We start from the raw sequence: 25,615 nt of genomic DNA, 5'->3' as shown, positions 1-25,615 counted from the left end.
AACGAGAAAACTAACGGCCTTATTGATGTAAAAAAAAATGAATAAAAACAAATATCTAACACATTAACAAACGACATCCACTGAATTACAGGCTCCTGACTTGTGACAGGCACATACATAAATAATGTGGTGGAGTTAAACATGTTAGCGGGATTCCAACCCTCCCCTAACCTGGGACAGTGGTATAACACTACAACATAAGAACGAACTATAAAAATCAGTTGAAAAAGGCTTAACTCATCAGATGGACAAACTACAAGTGGACATGGCCGGGAACATATACATCCCGACACAAAAAGACATGCTAAAGAGACAACTCTCCACACGAGGTCAAATTTACACAGAAATTAACAACTATAGGTCACCGTACGACCTTCAACAATGATCAAAGCCCATACCGCATATTCAGCTATGATAGGCCCCGAAATTACAATGTAACCACTCGACCACCGAGCGCACATTACTTTCACCCGAAATGGATTAAAGGAGATATGGAATGAACCTGAACTCAGTGGATTACATATACGTGCAGCTTTTTATCATGTTTTTGTGCATATATTTCACAGTTTCAACTATAGATTATTATGGGTGGTCGTGGATTCTTGAGGTCAAGCGGCAAATTGATATATGCATATTCGTACAAAAATATGTTAATGAGATATGAATATTAACCCTGTTTTGTACTAGACCGACACTCTGAGCTGGATTTTCTAACATGCTTGTTCAAAAGGTAGCATTCCGAAGGAAGACATTTATGTCACCTTACCCGGACATATTTTTCTGATTCCGAGCCGACCAGCTTTTGCTCTTAATCCTTATTTCCGCGTGTAAATATGAATTTTAAAGTCTTTGGTTTTGACCCGGCCGAGGTTCGAGCCCACGACCTCCCTCACTCAAGGCGAACATGCTACGACATGCAGTAACCTGCACTATAAATTAAAGGTTTCGTGGAAGCCGCTCATATAGTATACATCTCTACTCTAGACTCAATTAAACAGGGCTAACGTACCGACCATTGATATTTGTATGTGAGTGTGGGGGGGGGGGGGGGTGAATGTTTGATTCTAAGTTTCTTGAAAGAGATTTTATCTATTTCAGAAGGAAAGCGAAATAGTTTGTTTCCATTTAAAATGAGGAAAGGAACAAAAAACAATGATGAAACCTAAAAGAATTAATAAACCATGTTTATTTTTTTTTATTAATTTTGAACGAGAAAATACACGTGCTCCGTCCCTCACACTAGAGTCGATGTCTAACGCATTTATTTATAAATATATAATGTACAGATCATCTGTTTAAGCTTTGGATACAAGGATCTGACAACACGTCATTTACCTTTCTGTCCTTGTATATATTACATCAGCCAATGAAATTTCAGCCTTCAAATTTTCGAAGGTGTGTATCAATACGACAAAACCAGAGAATTGAGCGTTTTTAGATCGACGTAAGCAAAGCTTAAACACACAATATCTGTAATCTTGTGTCTAAATAAACTTAAAACACTGCATCTATTTATTTTTTACTGAAACCTGTTCTTCTCTTACAGATAGAGAGTGGTGTTTTGAATGTTTCAAAATGAAGATTTACGGCAGCGGCTTTTAATATTTTGCGTTTATCCTGGAAACATAATAGATTTTAAAAAACAAATAGTGCAGTGAGTCTGAATTATACTCTATAGTGAATGTTCTTTTTTGGGCAATTTTGGCTATTCAGAGTTTTGTTGTTTAATTGGCTATTATCTTGATAACTAATAAAAGCGAAACCTTTTCTTGCAAGGTAACATATATAATCAAAGTACTGAAAGTTGTTGGTGACTTCAGGGAACTTAGTTTGGATTTGCCGTTTGTGGTTTCATTACTATTTACCACACCTTCATTTAATAACAGCATCAGATGAAAAATTATCTGCTAGAAGAAATTGTTGAAACTAAATTTTCAGGTTTTTACAATTCAGGTGAGCGGAATGAGGCGTAAAGATTGATGCCTACGGTTGACAAAGAATTCGCCATAACATTATACCGCGGCAAATTTATAACTATAAAAATTGAATGACACTTTTCCATTCCAAAAATGATAAAATGAAAGGCCCCCTTTATTTGTTCCTATCCCCTCTTTTTTTTGGGGTTACAAATGACCGGTTCCTAATATGAGCCATTACTCTATCGAAGTCCGATTTTTTTTACAATTGTTTGTAGATATAGGAAGATGTGGTGTGAGTGCCAATGAGACAACTCTCCATCCAAATGTGTCTATCTAGAGAATATATAAAGAGAAACTCGAACAACTAAAATGATCAGAAAGGCAATATTTACATAAATGAAAATAATAAAATTCGTGTATTTCAAGAAAAAATGCAAACGTTAGGTATACCGAAATTGACAAATATAATGCCTTCCCTCGTTAAAACAATCATAGAGCATGACACAAAAGAATTATTTCTTAAATTTAATAACCTCAACCGTATTATAGACTCCGTATGCTCATCATTAAAGACTCCACCGTCGATTTAAACAAAACTTTGCAATTCATATATATTATTACAATTTTCCAACAATATCAGATGTGATTTTTTTGCATCTAAAAACGAGGTACTAACATTCCAAGGTTTATCTCAAGTCTCAACCATTTTCAAAACAGTAGCTACAGATTTGATCCTAATTAGTAGTAACGGTTACTCCGCAGAAGCAGATCGGAATCAGTTATGACGTAGACAGTAATCATTCTAATCGTAATCATGTTCATTGACCATAACGACGATAAAAGCACATCATATAATGACGTTTCGACATCATATAATGAAGTAAATAGAACCACATAATATAAGATTACAAGCACATAATATAATGACACAAACACATCATATAAGGATGTTTGCACATCATATAAGGATATTTGCACATCATATAAAGGTGTTTGCACATCATATAAAGGTGTTTGCACATCATATAAAGGTAAATGCACATCATATAAAAGTAAATGCACATCATATAAAGGTAAATGCACAATATATAAGGTAAAATGCACATCAAATAAAGGTAAATGCACAATATATAAGGCAAACTGGGCATAATAAGACAGTGTTGGCGTTCCATACACTGACCTTCAAAAGACTGGTCACTGGTGAATTATTTTTACTTTGTTGAAAGCGAATACTGTGATTTTTTTATAATAAGAAAACCCAGTTAATATTACCTTCTCTTTATTGAGAACAACCATAGATTTGAGCTAAATAGTTGAAAACTCCATTTCGCTTTTATCTGAAACCTTTAGTGTTGCTGTTATTAACCTTGAACGTTACACTGGGTATATGTATATGTAATTAGGTGTCTTAGGTATGTAAAGGTTATTCGTATAATGAAAATTTTAACCTGTGTTTCTTTTTCAGTTACATGGCTTATATATGAGAGTACATGTATTTATATACCCACTTTATGTAAAGTCCAGGTAAATATTAAAACCATGACCAGACACGTGTCCATATACGTGTTAACTTGCTAACAAAACATTTATCAAGGACGTATACGGTATAACTAACATCTAAATATACGTCCTTGCATTTATATAACAAAATAATATTTCTTGTATAGAAAGTTTCTGAAGAGTGTGCTAGTGTATTTTAAATAATTACAACGATAAAATGGACGAGTTGCAAGTTTCCTATTATGAAGGAATTGGAATTAGATTTTATATTTTGATATTTGCAGTCACTCTTGTGCTTGTTAAAATTTTTCAGAAACTTTGGAATGATTTGTATCGTTCACCACCTGGTCCGTGGGGCTTTCCTATTCTTGGACATTTGCCGCTACTTGGAAGTAATCCAGCTGAAACATTAATGAACATATCTAGAACTTACGGTGACGTGTTTAAAATTCGCATGGGAAGTTGGCCAACGATTGTTTTAAACAGCAGAGAGGCAATACGTGAAGCGTTGATGGACAATGGAGAAGTTTTCTCAGACCGTCCTGAATTCTACACAGGGATAAGTTTATATAACATGAAGAGTTTAGCATTTGGATCGTACACCCCTCGTTGGAAAATGCACCGAAAAATTGCAAATCACGTTCTCAGACAATTTGTTTCGGCTAAAAATAACCCAACAGAGGACGTCATTAATAAAGAGATAGACACGGTCATCAAGAGCTTTCTTGAGAGAAAAGAAACCCACTTCAGCCCCCATGATGACATATTTATAGGAATAGGATGTATAATATACCAGCTTTGTTTTGGGTCTGCAAGAAACTGTCGTGAGGATAAACAATTTTTGAAGTTCATCGACAATACAAAAATATTTGTCGAAACGGCCGGATCGGGAAACCCTCTTGATGTTATGCCATGGTTGCGATTTGTTATGCCCTGGAAAGCTATACGATTTCAGAAAGTGGTCGCATTAAACAGAAAGGTGGTATCTTCTGAAGTTAATGAACATGTAAAATCATATGACGATAATAATCACAGGGATATCACGGATGGATTGCTTTCCGCCGCGGAACAATACGGAAATTCGCCGGAACTTTACAATGGAATTACAAAAGAGGATATCTTGTCATCTTTATCAGACTTTATGGGTGCTGGATTTGAGACCGTTTCGACTACGCTAGAATGGACAATATTATATCTGTCATACCATAATGATGTACAAAGACGGGTTCAAGAAGAAATATACTCCGTGATTGGAGATAGAAAGCCGAATTTAACTGACAAAGGAAAACTCCCGTTTACCGAAGCTACGATGTTAGAGGTAATCCGATTGGCTACTGTGGTTCCAATGGCGATTCCACATTCAACGACAACCGACACAGTGTTCCGAAACCACACAATTAAGAAAGGTACTGTTGTGTTTTGTAATACATATGCCACAGCTAGGGATCCTAAACTATGGACAAACCCCGAAAAGTTTTCACCAGAAAGGTTTTTAGACAACCATAACCAAATTAACCAGCAGAAAGCAGATGAAGTTCTTACATTTGGTATTGGACGCAGGCGGTGTCCTGGAGAATTTCTGGCAAAAATGGAACTTTTTTTGTTTGTTACCAATATTTTCCAAAGATTTGAAATGGAATTGTGTTCAGAACCTAACTTTGAACCAATTTTTGGATTAACTTGCAAGCCTGTGCCTTACGAGATTAAAGTGACCGAAAGATGTTAGAACGTATTCATATTTATCTACTTTCAATCCGTACAAATAATCTTACAAGTATAAGATATATTTAGAAATACGTTCATATATATATATATGTATATATATATACAGTATATTAAAATATATTTAGTATTTAGTATAGAGGTTTTTCATTAGTTTGCTCATAAAAATTTGGCTTTTTATTAGTTTGCACATAACAATTTGACTCTACAGATGTAAGTTAATCAAAGGAACGAGTCATTGTGAGAAAGCAATAGTAGGCTATTTGCCAATTCCCGTAAGTTACCCTGTAATTAGAGATTTTTTTTTCAGTTGTCTCCCTTATGAGGAACAATAATTCATATTTACAGGGAAAACGGTACTACCCAAGTTATTCTGCCATAGGCGACAATACTAACATTTTCTAAATTTACCAGTTTTTATAATATAAACCTAGATAAAACAGTTATGTGTGGTGTTAGTACTTTATTACTCTATTTTAAAAATTGAAGCCAAATAGTATCATGACCAATTTCCAACGGAGCTTGTTTATGTTATCCATGCCCACCGTCATTTTACACATAATTTTAAAAATTATCCAGTAAGACCCCTTTTTGGCCCCAAAATATAGCAGTTTTACAAAATTGTTAAAATGTATACTTTTAGTTATTTATTGGACAGTAGAATGCTTCTGCTACATAAATATGGGCTGTTTTTGACAATACGATGTACATATATAGAGTACTAGCACCATTGAGTCATGCTAAATTACTGAAATCTTCACAATTCTAGCATTTTGGTTAAATTTTAGACGGTTTCCGTGTAAAACGAAAGTGGCCGCATTCGTGTTCATCCAAAATATTTAAATGTAAGTTGTATTTGATGACAATACATACCATATATAAAGGTTGAGGATGAACACGGAGGCGGCCACTTTCATTTTTGAGAAAAACCATATAAAAAGTGACATTTTTCAGCATATTTGGTAGATTTTTCATATTTGAGCTTGAATCGGAGCGTTTTTAATGACTAAATTAGTTAAAATCTTTCACATAAATTAATTGAATCAAATAAAATAGACACTTAAGTGTTTAAAAAGTGGTCAACATCTTTCGTCAGATGAACCTGAAATTTGAGGCCAAAATCGGTCCTTACCGGACCTACTCCTTTTGGAAGCCTTTTCGAATAATTCTCTAGAAAATATTTCAATAGGTTTTAAAATTTATATTGTAAATTTACACACTGCAGTTATTCAGTTACAGATAATAAAAAAATATATTGTACCCTTACATCCAATCACAGCCCTCCTAAGTTGACTTCCTTCACCTGTCTTTGATACACAAAAGGCCAACCTAATGCTGGGAAAATATGATAGTACCGTTTTCCCTACAATGAAGTGCTAGCAGAAAAAGCAAATCTACCTGTGTGTAATGTGAGTAATCTATAAGGTTTTCAAATCTTATAATTACATTAATTTGTTGTTAACTAAATACTTTTGACATCAGAAATTATTTTTCATGATAAAATTAGTTAAACCGCCGATACATCACTTTCAATTCATCATGCTTTGCATTGGCAAAAGCCAATTTTGTCCGGTATGGAACCAGTCTACGATTGACAAAGGGAAGTAATTTGTTTAAAAAGTGTGTAATAAAAGAATCAAATCGGTAATTGGCAAATGCACTATTCGAGCTGACTTATAGTTAATTGACAGCATGTTCGACCTAGTTTATGAAGTAGAAGCGTTCTGCAGACACACTTTGCATAATACATTTCCTACACGTAAGAAATCCGATGTTTTTATTTAAAGTTCGTTCTAAATGTAAAATCGATATTCTTTTATACTTCTTCGCAAAATATCTACACGCAAAAAATCTAATATCTCAGTAGGCATTGCCGCTTTTGATGGGTTCAATTATTTTCCAACTTGTTTTGATAATACATATTCTATCAAAACGTTTCTGACTTATTATATACTAGTAGATATTTAATATCTTCATTGTTGATACTTATAAGTAGCGACGAAAACAAGTCTAGAAATCGAGATAAACTTCGAAAATGACCAAATAATATAATTATGTATTACCATTTAGGTTAATAAATGTTTACCAATTTTGTAAGTGTCTTCTCAAACAACTATATATTATATTGCTTCGTATGTCAAATGCTCCACAAAACCGCTTTTCAGATAACTTACATTTTTTTTATATCGAATCAAATAAAGGCAACGGTAGTATACCGCTGTTTCGAAATTCATAAATCGATTGAGAAAAAAACCAAATCCGGGTTACAAACTAAAACTGAGGGAAACACATCAAATATAAAAGGAGAACATCGACACAACAAAAACATAACATTAAAATGTAACACACACATGAACGAACTCTATTATAACAATGGCCATTTTTCAGACTTAGTACAGGACATTTTAAGAAAAATGATGGGTTGAACCTGGTTTTGTGGCATGCCAAACCTCCCGCTTTTATGGTAATGTTAAATATAACATTAAAATGACATCATTTCATGACAGGATTACAGTACAAATAAACGGGAGAACATATAGGACAGAAACACACACGAATAATAGCTAACAAAAGGTGTCAGGTTTCAAACGGGACTTCAGAGATATTGTGGAACTGCTTATGCTAAGGAAAGTAAATAAAATCGTGATAATGAACAGTCAACATACTTTTGGAGTACACACACATTCCATCTTTCCTAGTATAAAAAACGCTTGATTGTTCTTATCCTTTAACAAGTATTCCTTATTATTAACGTACATACTGATTTGGGGGGGGGGGGGGGTCCAAATTTAGGGACAGTGTAAATAAAATCGTGATACTAAACAGTCAACATATCTTTTGGAGCAACATACATTACATCTTTCCTAGTATAAAAACGCTTGATTGTTGTTATCCTTAAACGAGTATTTCTTATCATTAACGTACATACTGATTTGGGGGGGGGGGGGGGGATCCAAATTTGTTTCAAAACAAGAATAGACAACGTAGATACACATAGCTTGGGCATGAATAAAGGAAGAAAGCATATTTGATTAAAAGAAAAAAGTTTGAAAACTAGCATCAAATACTTAATTGAGTGTTTCGCATCGCATTCCCAGTTATATATATTAACGTTTACAAGTAATTTTAATCAGATTCTCTTTCAGCCTCTCCCTCGATCACAAATTTATCAAAAACAAACTATTTTCAAGAACATTTTTAACTCTCTTGTTGATTTGACTTTGCAATAGATTAAGATTTGTGACCATTTGAACAGATCGATTTGAAAAAAAGCAGTTTTAGTGAGAATTTTGAATGAACTGTAATAAGTGGAGATACACAAATAATAAAGTTTTGAATGAACTGCAATAAGTGGAGATACACAAATAATAAAGTCACAAGAGGTAAACGGTATGGAAAAGGGAGATGCACACTTCAAAAGCCTTTTGACCTGTTTGAACTTGTTTTTCCAAATCATCTTGCTTATGAAATGCCGTTTTGTAAACTACTATTAAGATAAGCAAAGAAAGTTGAAGACGGATCCAAAGCATAACTAATACTCCTGAAGGCACCAGGAAAACAATATTGGTGTAATTTTCATGTTTTTTTTTTTTTTATCGAATGTGTTATCATAGGTTAATGAAAAGAGCTAACTTCTTTTACACCCAAAATCCTTTTAATCAAATTATATATATTAAAACATTTCTTATAATACATTGTATTTACATGGTTATAAAATATTTTGAAATTCATGCATTTTAAAAAAAAATCCGTTAATGGCAACACAATGCGATTAACATTGCAGAAGATGACGCAATATCCGGGTACACAACGTAGATCAATACAACCATCAAATCTGGAAAAAAAAATAGAAAAGCAGAAGATGGGTTACATGGTTATAACATTCTTAGCTTTATTTCAAGATTGATCTTTGACCCTTGATCATATAAGGACAGGAATTTCGACTACCGTTTAAAAAGAAGGTACATGTATGTTGTATAAGACAGATGTCACTGTCCAACAGTCAACCATGGAGGAAGAGTCACCGTCCAACAGTCAACCATGGAAGAGTTCTTAACGTTTAGAGAGCGTGACACTTTTCATATAAATGTTCCCATTCAGAACGAAGACAAAATCGTTCATGCTGCACAAAAAAACCAAAACGAATTTCCCTCATTGATTTCAAAGTTGTTTTTTTTTAACAAAATGCATAAATCAAGAAAATGCCTGTGACATATACAATTTATAGCTTAATTGTCCCAGTTATTTATGTTTAAGTCTGTCGCTCTGACTATTATTTGAATTTTAAAGCATTTACCCATCTTGTATATATTTCCTTCAAATTTTGACTTCTAACTTGATTTTCGCCGCCTCCCTTTTCGTCATGAAAAACCAATATAATTCCCAATCGAAAGAACAAACGACTCTTAATGGAACTAGTCATGTTTTGGTTCCTTCTGAGACTGATATCAAGGACACACGCGTTAATTGTTAAAATCAAACATCCACAGCTGTTTCTTCATTTTCGTACGGACATTTTCATAAATGGTATTTGTTAAGCCCGAATGAACGATCCTTCGAAGTTAAATTGTGTGTGTATTTCTAGCGAAATACAAAATTAACATAAAGGCAGCAACTGATTTAGATTTTTTAAGTTTTAATTTCCAAACATCTGCCATTCTTAAATGTTGTCGGTAAGAATATCAGCGTTCAAATAAAGGCAACAGTAGTAAAAGTGATAAATTGTTAGAGAAAAAAAAAGGAGTTAAAAACTTAAAACCGAGGCAAACACATCAACTGTAAGAGACAACTGAACAACAGAAACACTGAAGTGCAACAAAAATAAACCTCATCACATATATAGAAACGGACTATTTGATAACATCTGCCATATTCCCGACTTAATACAGGACAATTTAAGAAAAGAAGTGGATTGAACCTGGTTATATGGCTAGCACAACCTACTGCTTATATTGTAATGTAAAAAATATCAAAATAGTGGTCAAGAAACTATATCGCGGGAAATAAATAATTGCAGAACCAAATTCCGGTTTAAAGGGATATGGTTATCAGACAGAGAGTTTGATATCTAACGTAGTTTACATAAAAGTACAGAAGCTGCACGTCAACATTAAATATTCATACTCAAAGTATGCATTACTTAGTTCTTGATATGAAAATGCAAGAATGTTTCCAGCGCTGCATTCCCCATTTTTCTCTCTTTTATATGCCAGAAAATCAAATTTGCATCATGTCTGCCTCATCGGAAGTTACGACACTGGAGTTTAACAAATTCTTAAACTATATACTCTTACTTGAGAATAAACAACATCATTACTTACAGTTGATTGACTCCTACAATTCCTTAGAAATTCTACTGGGAAATCATTTACAATATCCTCCTTAGAAAGACCAGTAAATGTTTTGTCATGTTTAAGATACCACGATATATTACCCTGAAATGATAATGTTGTTGTTGGTTATATAAATTTTCTCTGTAATGTAATGCATTATGTTTTATAAAGCATCGTGTTATATGCATTGATTATAATATATTGTTCATGACGTTAAAATACTAAATCCCTGGGATGTGATTTTAAAATTAGTTGATTTTAGTCTTTGGTGCATGATTTATTTGTGTTATTAATTGTTTTAAATATAGGTACTTACATTACCCTTACCTGAAACAATAGTGTAACAACAGAACATAGAAAGACACACTATAAAAAGATGTTTGTCGTTTGTCGTTTTTTGTATAGATTAGACCGTTGATTTTCCTGTTTGAATGGTTTTAAATTAGCATTTTTTCAGGTCCTTTATAGTTTTCTGTTGGGTGTGAGCCAACTGAAGGCTCCATGTTGGAGACAGTACTTTGATCTATAATAATTTACTTTAACAAATTGTGACTCCGATGGAGAGTTGTCTCATTGGCATTCATATCAACTCTTTGTATACCTGCCAATGTATGTCTAACAAACTAAATATTAAGACTAAAAATATAAGATTAATGTTAACGCAAATAAAAGGTTACCCAATGTTCGACCGAAAGATGAGCATGAGCTAATTCATATAAAAGTAAGATTGGTTGATTGATTGTTGGTTGCTTTCCGTCGGATGAGCGTAAAAAGACTTTAAAGCGGCTATTTAAAAATAAGAAGATGTGGTATAATAAGAAATATAGGATTGCAAAAAATCAATAAGAAGGTGATTGATATTAGTATAAAAAAAATACCATGACAAAATTAGAAATAAATTCTATAATAGATATATATCAAGCGTTTTCTAGTGCTAAACTGCTCTAGTATTTACAGCCGATTCCAATGAGTGTGTAGGGAAAGGTAATATCTTCGGTTAGCTTGCTTGTGAGCTGAACCGTGAAGTCATTATTCGGTAAGGAAAAATAACCAATCGATCTGTCTGTAGGACTACACTACTTCGAAAGAAGGGTAGTTTACCTTACCTAATGATGACCACGGTTCAGCTAACAAACAAGCTAATCAAAGATATTAACTTTACATACACACTCATTGGAATCGGCTGTTATTATTCCTTATGTTTACGAATGCTGTACTTACGGTTGGATTGAGTTTCCTGTCTGTGCTCTGCTGTTAAAAAAAAAACCCAAAATACTTTTAATAAAGTTTTTTTTTTTTTTTTTTTTTTAATTTTGTCACGTACCTGTTATAGGCGAGTGACTTTAACCATAAAATTAAATTTTTAATGCACCTACCTAACACACGGCTAAATTATATATCATTTGAAAGCTACCCATCTGTACTATCTTTTTTGCCCGGTCGTAAAAAAATCGTACGGTGCAATTTCCGTAAAATCAAGATCAAAGGCCAAGGACGAATAAGAGCATATTTTCTAAGATTTCAGCCTGATTGCATAATATGACTTTTATATACTAAATTCACATATGCAAACAATTTAAACTTTTAGCAGAGAGATTAACAGTCATTATTCAAATGCATTTTTTAATATTTAAAGCGTGTTTTTGACAGAGAGCACATGTTTCCTGAAATTCGAGTAAAAGTTAACAAAATGTGTGAAAACCAAAATTTTTCTTTCTGGTGCAAATGCTAATCAATTAAAACTAAGTAAAACCCTGTAATGACTATCAAAGAAGTTTTTGACATCATAAAATTCCCTAAAATTATGCTTACTTCTAATCAAACAGCAAATCATAACAACGCATACAGTTGCCCAAAATACCGCCATCTGCGAAAAAACAGCTTTTAAGCATTTCTTCCTATTTAAACATGGTATGTGGTCAATATAAGATTTAATAAACAAATTCTTAAGAATCTGAAAAATTTAGAGTAAAAAAATATGTGCGCGAATCATCTTATTGCTTGAAATAAAAGGGGTGAAACTAAGATATTGCAATCTGCATTGTAACTACCAGACTGAAATAAACATATTTCGACTTTTCTAATTGTTTGTTGCGAAGCTTCATTATAAATATTGATGGAGTGAAAAGACATTTTATTTATTTAATGTGAATTGAAACTTTAGACCAAAATAAATAGAAAATAAATTGATGAAAATTGAAATTTCAAAGAATTTCAAAAACTAGTAACCACATTATAAAACTTGACTACTTGATTGCGTAAATTGCGTTGTTCATTGTTTACATGCATTAATTTATCAAATAAGAATAATTTTGAAGAAAAAATATCCATTAATACGCAACGATTCTAGTTACAACTAGACTTTCTGAATAGTTTGAATGACTAGTTCATTTTTCATACGAGGATGACTTCATGCAAGAGTTTCTGATGACGACTGAAAAGAAGCTATCATTATCTTGAAACTTCACTTTCCATTATATAGATGATGTCATCTCACTGAAAAGTGCAAAATTTGTGACAATGTTGGACTCGTATTTTCCATTGAAATTGAAAATAAAAAACTCAACAGATATAGTTTACTCTATCACGTATCTTGAAATCGATGATGAGGGTTGGTTGAGAACAAGTTTTACGACAAAAGAGATGAGCATAAAACAACCCATAAAAACACCCCTTACTACCAAATTATAAACTTTTCATTTCTATGTAACAACATTATAGCAATGCTTGCATATCTATATATCTATACTACTAAAGGAGGAGACCGATTTCATTGAGCCTCAACTCCTCTGAAATAAAGGCATAAAGGCAACTATAGTATACCGCTATTCAATAGTCATCAATCGATTTACTAGTAACTGAAATAAATCCGGGTCACAAAGCAAAACTTAGGAAAACGTATCAACTATAAGAGGAACACAACGATATAACAGAAACACAGACCTGCTACAAAAACAAACGCCAACATACAAAGAAACAGATTATTCGATACCAACTGCCATATGCCTGACTTGGTACAGAACATTTGAAGAAAAATGGTGGTTTAAACATGTTTTAAACCAGAGTTCAAATGCAAAGTTGAAATCATCCCTTTGAAAATTTCACGGACGCCACTACGAGTTGGTTGACAATTATGAGATATCTGTTTCGCCAGATGACGACTGATAAGTTCCATCGACGTAACCAAATTGCCGTCATTTCTGCCGTGAATGTCACCAACCGAATAAGGCTTGGCACCGAGTTAGGCAATACACGAGCCACAAGACGGGTAAAAGAGAGCCGTGGTGTAGTGGTCAGTGCATCGGACTACTAACACAAACTTAAGGTTCCTGGTTCGAATCCCGTTCCGTGATGAAAATTTCAGGGACTGAATTTTCGGCTCTTCCTTGACACCATTTGTGAGTATGGTCTTGAGGAAACGATGAAAGTCCGTCGGAAGGGGACGATAAATGGCTGACCCGCCTTAAAAGAGAGCCATATCTCTTGCACGTTAAACACACCTTTGTAGATTTCAAAAAAGAGCAGGCTAATGCCGCTACAAGGCAGCACTCGCACCCTCAAAGTGGAAAGCGATTAATTTAAGTTGCAAAACATGTTTCCCAATCCACTATAAATAAATATGTTTAAACTAAGACGGGTGTCACATGTGGAACATGATTTGCCAACCCTTTGGGAGCCCCTGAGTTCACTAAAATTGTTTTAGGGGTTTGTGTAACTCAATCTGTAGTTTTATATGTTGTGTTTTGTATACTGTTGCTTGTCTTGTTCGTTTTTTGCCCGGCTTTGTCAGTTTGTTTTTAATTATGAGTTTGATGTCCCTTTAATATATTTCGTCACTATTCAAGTAGTAAAAAGTTTAAAAATTATAGATCAGTGTAGCTAAATGTATCATGATAACGATTTTGTTCTATATATATATATCACCGTGAGCAAATTAAGTTATTTTCGCGGATATTTGTCTTTTTGCGTTAATCTTCTTCACTTTACTTTGAGGTGATTTTTTGGCCGATTTTCATTACTGCAAGTTAATGTCTTTAAAGTAAAATAATACCAAAGGGACAATCAACATCTCAAACCATGAATCAAATAAAGCTAATTAAAACCACGAACAAAATAAAATTAAAGTCCAAGAGACGAACAACAGTCCAAAAAACACAGCATACCATGAAAACGAACACTCCTAAAACAGCGAATGATCTTATGAGGTCTGGAAGGGTATTTAACTTTTTCATTTTGTTATTTCACAACTGCTTATAGTGTTTTACATACACAATGACATGCATTGGTATTTTTAAAGCTTATGTAGAAAATGCTCAAAGCATCTTTTATTCAAATAATTAAAGCGATTAAACTTCTAAACACATTTAATATTACTTACTATAATTTAAACTAAACAAGAAGCAGCAGCATTTTATTTAGTTCGTTTACATCCCGCTTTAGATAACCAAGTGTTTCTAAACAAGGTTACTTATTTCAATGTTGCCTACGATTTAGTCGCAAAGTAATGTTTGCATTTAAACATGATTACAAAAAGTAAAAAAGTTTGACTTCGTAAAAAACATATTTTAACCTCAATTACCTCACATATATTCTTTTCTTACGTTAAATACCCCTTCTTTTATTATGGAAAATCATTCTTCTCCCTGATATTCACAATTAGCGATGTGCTTTTTTAACATAGATTAACAAAATGATCGCTATTTGCAGATGGCAGATTTTTTGGCAACTGCAAACACTTCAATAGAAGGCTGTTCCATGAACATTAATTAATAATTGCATCTTAAAATTACAAAACAAATATTCCTTGACCTGAAACATATACATTTATCTATTTTTAGGCATGCAAATATCGATTCCCCAAGATATATTTTGCTTTTTGGATAATTTTTCTTTTTTTTTAGGATTTGTGATAAATTTCAATTTTCGGGAAATTTTGCGCATCGAATCTCTTATTTTTTGTTTGATTTGGAAATTATGTATCATGTTCCATAAAGTTCATATGATCTTTTGGAAAATTTTATGGTACAAGAATTAGAAAATGGCGTTTTATTTAGTAATCGCAAAAATTAGAATGTTTTTTCAAGACCTTTGACCTTGATTTAACAAAAATTGCACCGTACGATTTTTTTACGACCGGGCAAAACAGAAAGTACAGATTAACAGCTTTCGAATGATATATAATACAGCCGTGTGTTAGGTGGGTGCATTAAAGTCGTTAAGTAAGCGTCTTTTTGAAATAAGTCACTCGCCTATTAATGTTGTTTTATGTCCTTTGGATACAATTACAAGAAAGCAATTTAACGAATATTTTATAAATGTTGATTAAAACATTTATCCCTATTTTTTGGAAAGATTGGAACTTGTTCTAAATCTTTCATAAGGCACTGGCCTTTCTAGCAACAAACACAGGTTATCTACTAAATCTATGAAATGTATACACACTGAAATATAGTTCCCTATAATTCTCATATCTGTGCACATATGCACATATAAAATGTGAACAATTTTGGATATTTTTGGAGCAATTCATTCCAGAATGTTTATCTTTAACAACTGTCATGATCACCAAACAATCAGAGACAATGTGGGTACTTACAAACAATGCCCCACCTCCAATCATATTGACCACATAACTAATCAACCCCAGTTTTACATAATTATACAGACCCTTCAATATACATCTCAAGACACACACATTTGACCTCATTATTGAAGATACAAATTTATATATAAGATGTTTGATATAGAGAGATGATAGATTTACTTATTGCCTTTTTGTTTTGATCTACATTACATAAAGTGATTGTGTAAGTTGTGTCTGAAAGATAAATGATTAGTAATTTATTAAGGATTAAAAGAGCTTTTTCCGCTTTCTATATATAAAAGTAAGGCCGATAATCTACTTGATGAATCTACAATAATCATCTGTTATTAGTCAACTGTTTAGGTTAGTTCACTTATTTTTCTATCAGAATCATATTTTCTTATAGTTTGACATACCAATATATGTGATTGGCTTGAAACAGAAAAAGAAATCAAAACTCTTAATTAGAACAAACCATTTAAATGTCTGTTAACAATTTTAGTTTTAAAAATTAATACCAGTATAACAGGTGTATATTTATTTTTAAAATCAAAAAGGAATCCTCATTTCAATAAAATAAGGGGTTATTAATTTGTTTATGATGAAAAGTATATTTTTGTCAGCCAAATGTTTCTTTTAAATTGATGACGTGAGAAGAAAATACTCCAAGGATTCGAGTTCATTTTCAAAATATCTAACACAAGGTTTGCGATAAAGGTCATTTATTCAGAAACCATAAAAACATAATACAACTGAATGTTATGAACAATTATGTCATAAACCCAAACTGAATAAATGACAATAATTTGCAAAGGTGGGGAATAAATACCGCCACAATCCCCAAATCACAGAGTTGGGGAGCCGCCACCCGAGAAACCTTGGAGATAAATTTTATAAGAGTTTAATTGATTGATATAAATATTTGCTTTCTTTACATCCAATTGCAATCATTTCATTAAAATTAAGGACGACATTAAAATGAAAAGAGAAAGAAAAAATATGTATTATATAAAGCATTGCTCCATATCTGAATATTAAGGTTATAAGATTATAAAAAAGCAGAGCAAGCCATGTTGACCTCTACCTTTTATGTTTGATACATAAGTACACATGCCAATGTAAGGCACACTCTTTTGATCCCTCCCTACATTTCCATAGCATAATGAATAAAAATTACAACTTATTATTGTATTCAACCTATAAAAGGTTATTAAATATATTGAGATAAAAAAAAATTGATAAAAAATAAAACAAATACCTTGCCAAACAGGGTAACAAACTAAAACTGACGGAAACGCATAAATATAAGAGGAGAACAACGACACAACACTACAATGTAACTAATTGTTAATTTATTTTCGTCAAAAACGACATAGCATTTCCTCCAACAATAAATGTGCAAGGAAAATCCTGAGCTGGTCACTCATAAGTCGATCATATGCAAAAATGATAAAGGCAGAGTACGAGGACATATTGCTTGATTTATTTGCTTTCACTTGGGTCTGGTTTCTAAAAAGAAAAAGAACTAGAGGCTTTAAAGAGCCTGTGTCGCTCACCTTGGTCTATGTGCATATTAAACAAAGGACACAAATGGATTCATGACAAAATTGTATTTTGGTGATGGTGATGTGTTTGAAGTTCTTACTTTACTGAATGATTTTGCTTCTTACAATTATATCTATAATGAACTTTGCCCATTAGTAACAGAGAACTATATTTGGTAAAAATTTACATAAATTTACCAAATTAATGAAAATTGTTAAAAATTGACTATAAAGGGCAATAACTCCTTAAGGGGTCAATTGACCATTTAGGTCATTGTGACTTATTTGTAGATCTTACTTTGCTGAACATAATTGCTGTTTACAGTTTATCGCTATCTATAATAGTATTCAAGATAACCAAAAACGGCAAAATTTCTTTAAAAATTACCAATTGGAGGGCAGCAACCCAACATCCAGTTGTCCAATTCATCTGAAAAATTCAGGGCAGATAGATATTGACTTGATTAACAATTTAACTTCTTGTCAGATTTGCTCTAGATGCTTTGGTTTCATAGTTATAAGCCAGAAACTGCATTTTACCCCTATGTTCTATTTTTAGCCGTGGCGGCCATCTTGGTTGAATGGCCAGGTCATCGGACACATTTTTCAAACTAGATACCCCAAAGATGATTGTGGCCTAGTAGTTTCAGTGGAGATTTTGTAAAAGATTACTTAGATTTATGAAAAATGGTTAAAAATTGACTATAAAGGGCAATAACTCCTAAAGGGGTCAACTGACCATTTTGGTCATGTTGACTTATTTGTAGATCTTACTTTGCTGAACATTATTGCTGTTTACAATTTATCTCTATCTATAATAATATTCAAGATAATAACAAAAAACAGCAAAATTTCCTCAAAATTACCAATTCAGGGGCAGCAACCCAACAACCGATTGACCGATTCATCTGAAAATTTCAGGGCAGATAGATCTTGACCTGATAAACATTTATATCCCCATGTCAGATTTCCTCAAAATGCTTTGATTTTTGAGTTATAAGCCAAAAACTGCATTTTACCCCTATGTTCTATTTTTAGCGGTGGCGGCCATCTTGGTTGGTTGACCAGGTCACGCCACACATTTTTTAAACAAGATACCCCAAAGATGATTGTGGCCAAGTTTGAATTAATTTGGCCCAGTAGTTTCAGAGGAGAAGCTTTTTGTAAAAGATTACTTTAATTTACGAAAAATGGTTAAAAATTGACTATAAAGGGCAATAACTCCTAAACGGGTCAACTGACCATTTTGGTCATGTTGACTTATTTGTAGATCTTACTTTGCTGAACATTATTGCTGTTTACAGTTTATCTCTATCTATAATAATATTCAAGATAATAACCAAAAACAGTAAAATTTCCTCAAAATTACCAATTCAGGGGCAGCAACCCAACAACCGATTGACCGATTCATCTGAAAATTTCAGGGCAGATAGATCTTGACCTGATAAACATTTTTATCCCGTCAGATTTGCTCTAAATGCTTTGGTTTTTGAGTTATAAGCCAAAAACTGCATTTTACCCCTATGTTCTATTTTTAGCCGTGGCGGCCATCTTGGTTGGTTGACCGGGTCACGCCACACATTTTTTAAACTAGATACCCCAATAATGATTGTGGCCAAGTTTGGTTTGATTTGGCCCAGTAGTTTCAGAGGAGAAGATTTTTGTAAAAGTTAACGACGACGACGGACGACGGACGACGGACGACGGACGCCGGACGCCGGACGCGAAGTGATGAGAAAAGCTCACTTGGCCCTTCGGGCCAGGTGAGCTAAAAAGGAAAGCAGATTTTTTTTTAGCTTATTCGTGTTAATTCACAACCAATCTTTTATTTAAGAGAAAGTATCGATGTTACTTTTGAAAAACCACTTGAATAAACGCCAGTTTCATATAAAATTGTTGAAACTATCATTGAGCTGGTCCAAGAAACATGGTTTTAACTGTGAAAGTAAAAAGCAGAATTAATATTCGTTAAGTTCGCCCCCTTTTTCAGTTCTCACGTGGTACATCATTGGGCGTTTTCCATTAAGTCCTTGTTGAAGTCCCTTTAATTTTTAAAGCCGTAAGCCCAGAATGTTACAAGGATCATAGTTTAAAACAGGTGCTGCATTATTAAACAGCTAAAAGAGTGTTATCATTAAATAAACGCACGATTAAATTATATCAAATTGTACACTTTTATATCATGTATTAGGCAGAGGTCAGCAGGGCTTGCTTTGCCAAAAAGTAATTTTCTTAGAAGAGGTCAACAGGGCTTGCTTTACATTCTAGTAGTTCAGTAAGGTTTTAAGAATACCAGCAAATCACTCTTTTTTATGTGACGACGGATAGAGGTCAACAGAGCTTGCTCTATCACTTTATTACATTGTTTTGAATAGTTATGTACACATTATTGTTTTGTTCTTTAAATCTGTTTTGCTTATCATATATCTGCATGTATAAACATGTATGCATATGTGTTTTTTCTTCAATTAATGTTTTTGTTTTACATTCTGCATTCCGTACACAAATACATAACATCAAGGTATTTGTTTTTTTTATAAATTTTTTTTTTATCTCAATATATTTAATAACCTTTTATAGGTTGAATATAATAAGAAGTTGTAATTTTTATTAATTATGCTATGGAAATGTAGGGAGGGATCAAAAGAGTTTGCCTTACATTGGCATGTGTACTTGTCAAACATAAAAGGTAGAGGTCAACATGGCTTGCTCTGCTTTTTTATAATCTTATAACCTTAATATTCAGACATGGAGCAATGCTTTATTTTATACACAAATTTGTTCTAAGACTTTCTCTTTTCATTTTAATGTGGTCCTTAATTTGAATGAAATGATTGCAATTGGATGTAAAGAAAGCAAACATTTATATCAATCAATCAAACTCTTATAAAATTTATCTCCAAGGTTTCTCGGGTGGCGGCTCCCCAACTCTGTGATTTGGGGATTGTGGCGGTATTTATTCCCCACCTTTGCAAATTATTGTCATTTATTCAGTTTTGGTTTATTACATAATTGTTCATATCATTCAGTTGTATTATGTTTTTATGGTTTCTGAATAAATGACCTTTATCGCAAACCTTGTGTTAGATATTTTGCAAATGAACTCGAATCCTTGGAGTATTTTCTTCTCACGTCATCAGTTTAAAAGAAAAATTTGGTTGACAAAAATGTCATTTTTGACGAAAATAGAAAATATGACGTGATTATGACTACAATTTACATATCAATGATTATGTGTTACTTAGATATTCCCTATCGGTCAACCGAATATAATCATGATGTCCTCAAAACTTAAGGGGGGATAGATTAAACTTGACTCCAGAAAAGGGCTTAAGGCGAACCAAACTATTGTTTTCATTTAAAGGTAGAAACGTCTGTTCAAATTTCAGAATGCTTTGAAGGCCTCAGTTCACTTTGCCATCCAAAGTTGTCATACAATAAATAGGTTGATTTTTCTGGTATTGAACTTATATTTGATATGAATGAGATAGAAAAGTCATGAAACATGAAAAAAAGACAAGTGAAATATATCTATAAAAAGGGAAACATATAGCAATTAGATTAAAAGAGTGCCATGAAATTGAAAAAGAACAGTATTTGAGAAAAAATAGAAAATTTTGAAGTCTCATCTGTGTTTAACCAAAATAGGGGCAAAGATGTATTGCATAAAAAAATCAAACTGTTCAGACTCTACTTTTATGTTTATTTCTAATGTATCAATGATGATGGAAATATTACGACAAACGAACCGGTTAAAAACGATTTCTATACACCCCTTAATGTTAATGACAAGTGCTTAAACTTACTATGTCAATACTTTTTTATTTTATGTTTTACAATGTATTGTATACATTGTAATATTCTATTTGGTGTTATTCTTCCATTGAGTGTAGATTAATTGTCCATGTCAATATGTCTCGAGTTGTAGTGAAAGACACAGTCGAAGATTTTATTTCTTGCTTTCATTGCCCGTGATTTTTCATTTTTCATTATTATTGTTTAATCGTGGTAATAAGCGAAAATAAACCATCGAGTAAACTTTCCAGCTTTAAAGCTTGACATATCTTTTATTGATTTAAACACGTATTTCTGTCATTGTTAGAACAATTATAACACATTGTATATAAAAGATATGAAACAAACAAAAAGCGACAAATGGAAAGAAAATGAATCATTCAAAATTTAATACGCAAGCATTGGTTTCAATTCTTAGTAATAATTAATAAAAGAAATGAATTAAAAAAATCTTACGTCATCTCCAGAGTCTTCCTGTTTCATCATTTCGTCTTCTAAGTTCTGGTTGTCAAGCCATGTTAGTTCGTCCATTCTAAAGATTATGTCCATTCCTTTCCTTGCAAAACATGTACATAGTACCATTACAGGGAAAAGGTAAATCATCCATTTTATATGTTCCGGATGACTTTTGAATATAAGACTAGAATAGACCGGTGATATGGAAAACAGAATTCCAACACATACAATTTGCAGAAATGTAAACAGGTGAACTCGAATGATCTTCACATGGCGAAGAATCATATTGTCTGGTCTGTCTTTAGCTGGCATAAACATGATCATAATGCGCTTTATAAACTGTAAAATAAATTTTGTTAATAAATGATCATGAAAACTTTAGATACTATATTTCTGCATGCAAATTTTTGAAGAGTAAGATCAAACAAGAAAAGAGAAGTAGAACTAGAGGCTTTAAAGAGCATGTGTCGCTCACATTGGTCTATGTGCATGTTAAACAAAGAACATAGATGCAATCATGACAAAATTGTGTTTTAGTGATGGTGATGTGTTTGAAGATCCTACTTTATTGAAAATTCTTTCTGCTTACTATTATCTCTATCTATGATGAACTTGGCCAAGAAGTTACAGTGGAAAATATTTTGTAAAAATCTACAAAATTTGTGGAAATTGTTAAAAATTGACTATAAAGGGCAATAACTCTTTAAGGGCAATAACTCCTTAAGGGGTCAATAGAACATTTTGGTTATTATGGAAGATGATCACAAAAAACGGCAAAATTTTATCAATTCAGGGGTATCAACCCAACAACGGGTTACCTGATTGGTCTGACTTTTCTGGGCAGATAGATCATGACCTGAAGAACAATCTTATCCTTTTCAGATTTTCTCTCAATACTTTGGTTTCATAGATATGAGCCAAAAAACTGCATTTTACCCTATTACTATTTTAAGCCATGTCAGCCATCTTGGTTCGCGGGCGGGGTCATCGGACATAATTTTAAAACTAAAAACTCTAAAACTCTAATGATGATGTTGCCAAATTTGGTTAAATATGTCTAAGTAGTTTCAGAGGAGAAGTTTTTTGTAAAAGATTACAAAAATTTACGAAAAATTGCAAAAAATTGACGATAAAGGGCAAAAGGGGTAATCTGACACTTTTTGTCATGTTGACTTATTTGTAGATCTTACTTTGCTGATCATAATGGCTGTTTACAGTTTATCTCTATCTATAATAATATTAAAGATAATAACCGAAAACGGCAAAGTTTCCTTAAAATGATCAATTCAGGGGCAGCAGCCTAACAACAGGCTGTCCGATTCATCTAAAAATTTCAGGGCAGATAGATCTGCTTTACCTGATAAACAATTTTATCCATATCAGATTTGCTCTCAATGCTTTGGTTTCAGAGATATAAGCCAAAATCTACATTTTACCCCTATATTGTATTTTTAGCCATGGTGGCCATCTTGGTTGGTTGGCCAGGTCATTTTTTAAACTAGATAACCCAATGATGATTGTGGCAAAGTTTGGTTAAATTTAGCGCAGTAGTTTCAAAGGAGAAAATTTTTGTAAAAGTCTATAGACGCAGGACGACGGACGCCAAGTTATGATAAAAGCTCACTTGGCCCTTCGGGCCAGGTGAGCTAAAAAACGAATAGTTCCGATTGTTTCGGAGTTTGTAATAACATAGGAATAATAAGATGTGTAAAGTTATCTAGGTTCTAAACTTTTACAATGCTGACGTCCTCCAATACGTCATAAACCTACTGAGTGATTGAGACGAACACTTTCGTGAGAGGGAAATACGATTCATGTGAGAGAACGTGATTTGTTTTAGAAGTCATCATGTTATTTAAAACACTTCGAATACTATAACAGTTTGTTATCATCACCAATGCACAGAAATTAGTACTCAATAATAATATAATTAGACCGTTGGTTTTCCCGTTTGAATGGGTTTACACTAGTGTTGAAGGTCTTACCTTGACCTATAATGGTTTACTTTATAAATTGTTACTTGGAGAGTTGTCTCATTGGCACTTGTACCACATCTCCCTATATCTAATTACCTGCATTCCTTGCAGAGCTGATACTCCCATATATAGAAATACACCATACATAACAGACACGGGCACAAGCTGAAACAAGAAGTGAATCAAGAAATAACGCTATAATGCCGGTGCTCATAACGCATTACAAACAAGGAAACACTTTCCGTTTCCCCTTTTGATGGTTTACAGGAATAGATTACATTTGATCCAGAGAAGGGACATACGTGCTGTCAGGCCATAATCCCCTAATCAATAAAGGCACAGATTTTTATAGAATATTTCAAGAAAGGGAGAAAATTGTTAATATATGACAGCGTATCTAAGACTGTCAATGTATATAGTTGGGATGAAATCACAACATGTTGTTAATTGCGCCTTAAATTCATATAACATAAATGTTTTGCATTTACGACAATCCTTAATTTATTTTTACATTTTGGAGAGTAAATAGTTCCTCAAAATCGACGTCCAATTCTGACGTCACAATATAATAACATTACAAATCAACGGCCAATTTTATGTCCCTCTATTTTTTTTTTGATTCTCTAATCGACGTCCGTTTTATGGACTTGCAGCAATGACGTCATAAATTTATAAAATGACATCAATGGAGCAAGACACACTACCTAATGAAGGATACTCTTTTGATCTGCTTTGGAAAGAAAAAGAAAAACAAACGAGAATAGGCAAAGATCCAAACGCTGATACATTTTGTGGCGACATGTCGTATTACATAGAAAAACCCAAAGCAAAGGAACAAAGCGGGATATGGGAACCTAACTTAATTATAGCGAAATAAAAAAATAAGGGTGGAAGACTAAATACTGCCCTCTAGATGTCGTTCAGTTCTGTCTGCGGTTGTTTTTTTTAATCGATTTACACTAACATGCATGTCATTTATCAATATGAACAGGAATGCCCCACTACAATGTAGGTCGATTGGATTAACTTCGTTCAAGATAAATTTCAATATGCATGCTTATACCTATTTCGGATTGAAAAATCTATATGGAAGGTAGGTACAAATGCTTGAAATTTGGTTGTCATTTGATGCCTACAAAATGTTACATGCCAGTGGCAGGTCCTGAAATGCTCATGAGAGAGGGCCAACTGAGTGCCTAAGATGGGGGCACGCTTCAGTCATGCTTCAGTAATTCCTTATATCATTATCTTATTTTTTCCAACAAAATGGTGCCCTCTGAAATCAGCTTTTGCATTTATAAGTGTAAGTGCAGTTATTTATTATTCATTGATATTAGACATCGATTAGAGAAGACCACAATTAATTGGACTTCGTTTTGTAAAAACATGTCGTCTCATTGGACGTCGATTACAGAACCAAAATAAAATCTTCGATTTGAGAATGTGACGTCAGATTTGGACGTCGATTTGAGGATCAAAATGTTGGACGTCGATTTGAGAATGTGACGTCAGATTTGGACTTCAATTTGAGAATCAAAATATTGGACGTCGATTTGAGAATGGGACGTCAGATTTGGACGTCGATTCGAGAATGTGACGTCATATTTGGACTTAAATTTGAGGATCAAAATATTGGACGTCGATTTGAGAATGGGACGTCAGATTTGGACGTCGATTTTGAGAATGTGACGTCATATTTGGACTTCAATTTGAGGATCAAAATATTGGACGTCGATTTGAGAATGTGACGTCAGATTTTAACGTCGATTTGAGGATCGAACGTCGA

General features: G+C 33.2%; 2 protein-coding genes across 2 annotated transcripts; one reads left to right on the top strand and one right to left on the bottom strand.

The window, feature by feature from the left end:
• Positions 1-3,522: 3,522 nt before the first annotated feature.
• Positions 3,523-5,175, top strand: LOC139524294 (cytochrome P450 1A1-like). The gene has a single exon (XM_071319036.1). The coding sequence runs from the start codon at positions 3,637-3,639 to the stop codon at positions 5,143-5,145; it is 1,509 nt and encodes a 502-aa protein (XP_071175137.1). The 5' UTR covers positions 3,523-3,636; the 3' UTR covers positions 5,146-5,175.
• Positions 5,176-8,876: 3,701 nt separating this feature from the next.
• LOC139524335 (anion exchange protein 4-like) lies at positions 8,877-24,017 on the bottom strand. Its single transcript, XM_071319095.1, has 5 exons — positions 23,926-24,017; positions 21,854-22,192; positions 11,696-11,725; positions 10,463-10,576; positions 8,877-8,976 (listed from the first exon to the last, which is right to left on the bottom strand). The coding sequence occupies exons 1-5, from the start codon at positions 23,974-23,976 to the stop codon at positions 8,971-8,973; spliced, it is 540 nt and encodes a 179-aa protein (XP_071175196.1). The 5' UTR covers positions 23,977-24,017; the 3' UTR covers positions 8,877-8,970.
• Between the last annotated feature and the right edge of the window lie 1,598 nt (positions 24,018-25,615).

The sequence above is a fragment of the Mytilus edulis genome, chromosome 5 (assembly GCF_963676685.1).
Source record: "Mytilus edulis chromosome 5, xbMytEdul2.2, whole genome shotgun sequence".
In the NCBI taxonomy this organism is placed as follows: domain Eukaryota; kingdom Metazoa; phylum Mollusca; class Bivalvia; order Mytilida; family Mytilidae; genus Mytilus; species Mytilus edulis.
This window is presented reverse-complemented; position numbering and strand designations above follow the sequence as displayed.

Excerpts from the sequence above, each read along its gene's own strand:
- LOC139524294 (XM_071319036.1), top strand. The coding sequence starts at position 3,637 with ATGGACGAGTTGCAAGTTTCCTATTATGAAGGAATTGGAATTAGATTT.
- LOC139524335 (XM_071319095.1), bottom strand. The coding sequence starts at position 23,976 with ATGTATGGTGTATTTCTATATATGGGAGTATCAGCTCTGCAAGGAATG. Across the intron at positions 22,193-23,925 it reads CAGCTCTGCAAGGAATGCAG|TTTATAAAGCGCATTATGAT; the intron begins GTAATTAGATAT and ends TTTATTTTACAG. Across the intron at positions 10,577-11,695 it reads ACAGGAAACTCAATCCAACC|GGTAATATATCGTGGTATCT; the intron begins GTAAGTACAGCA and ends TTATCATTTCAG.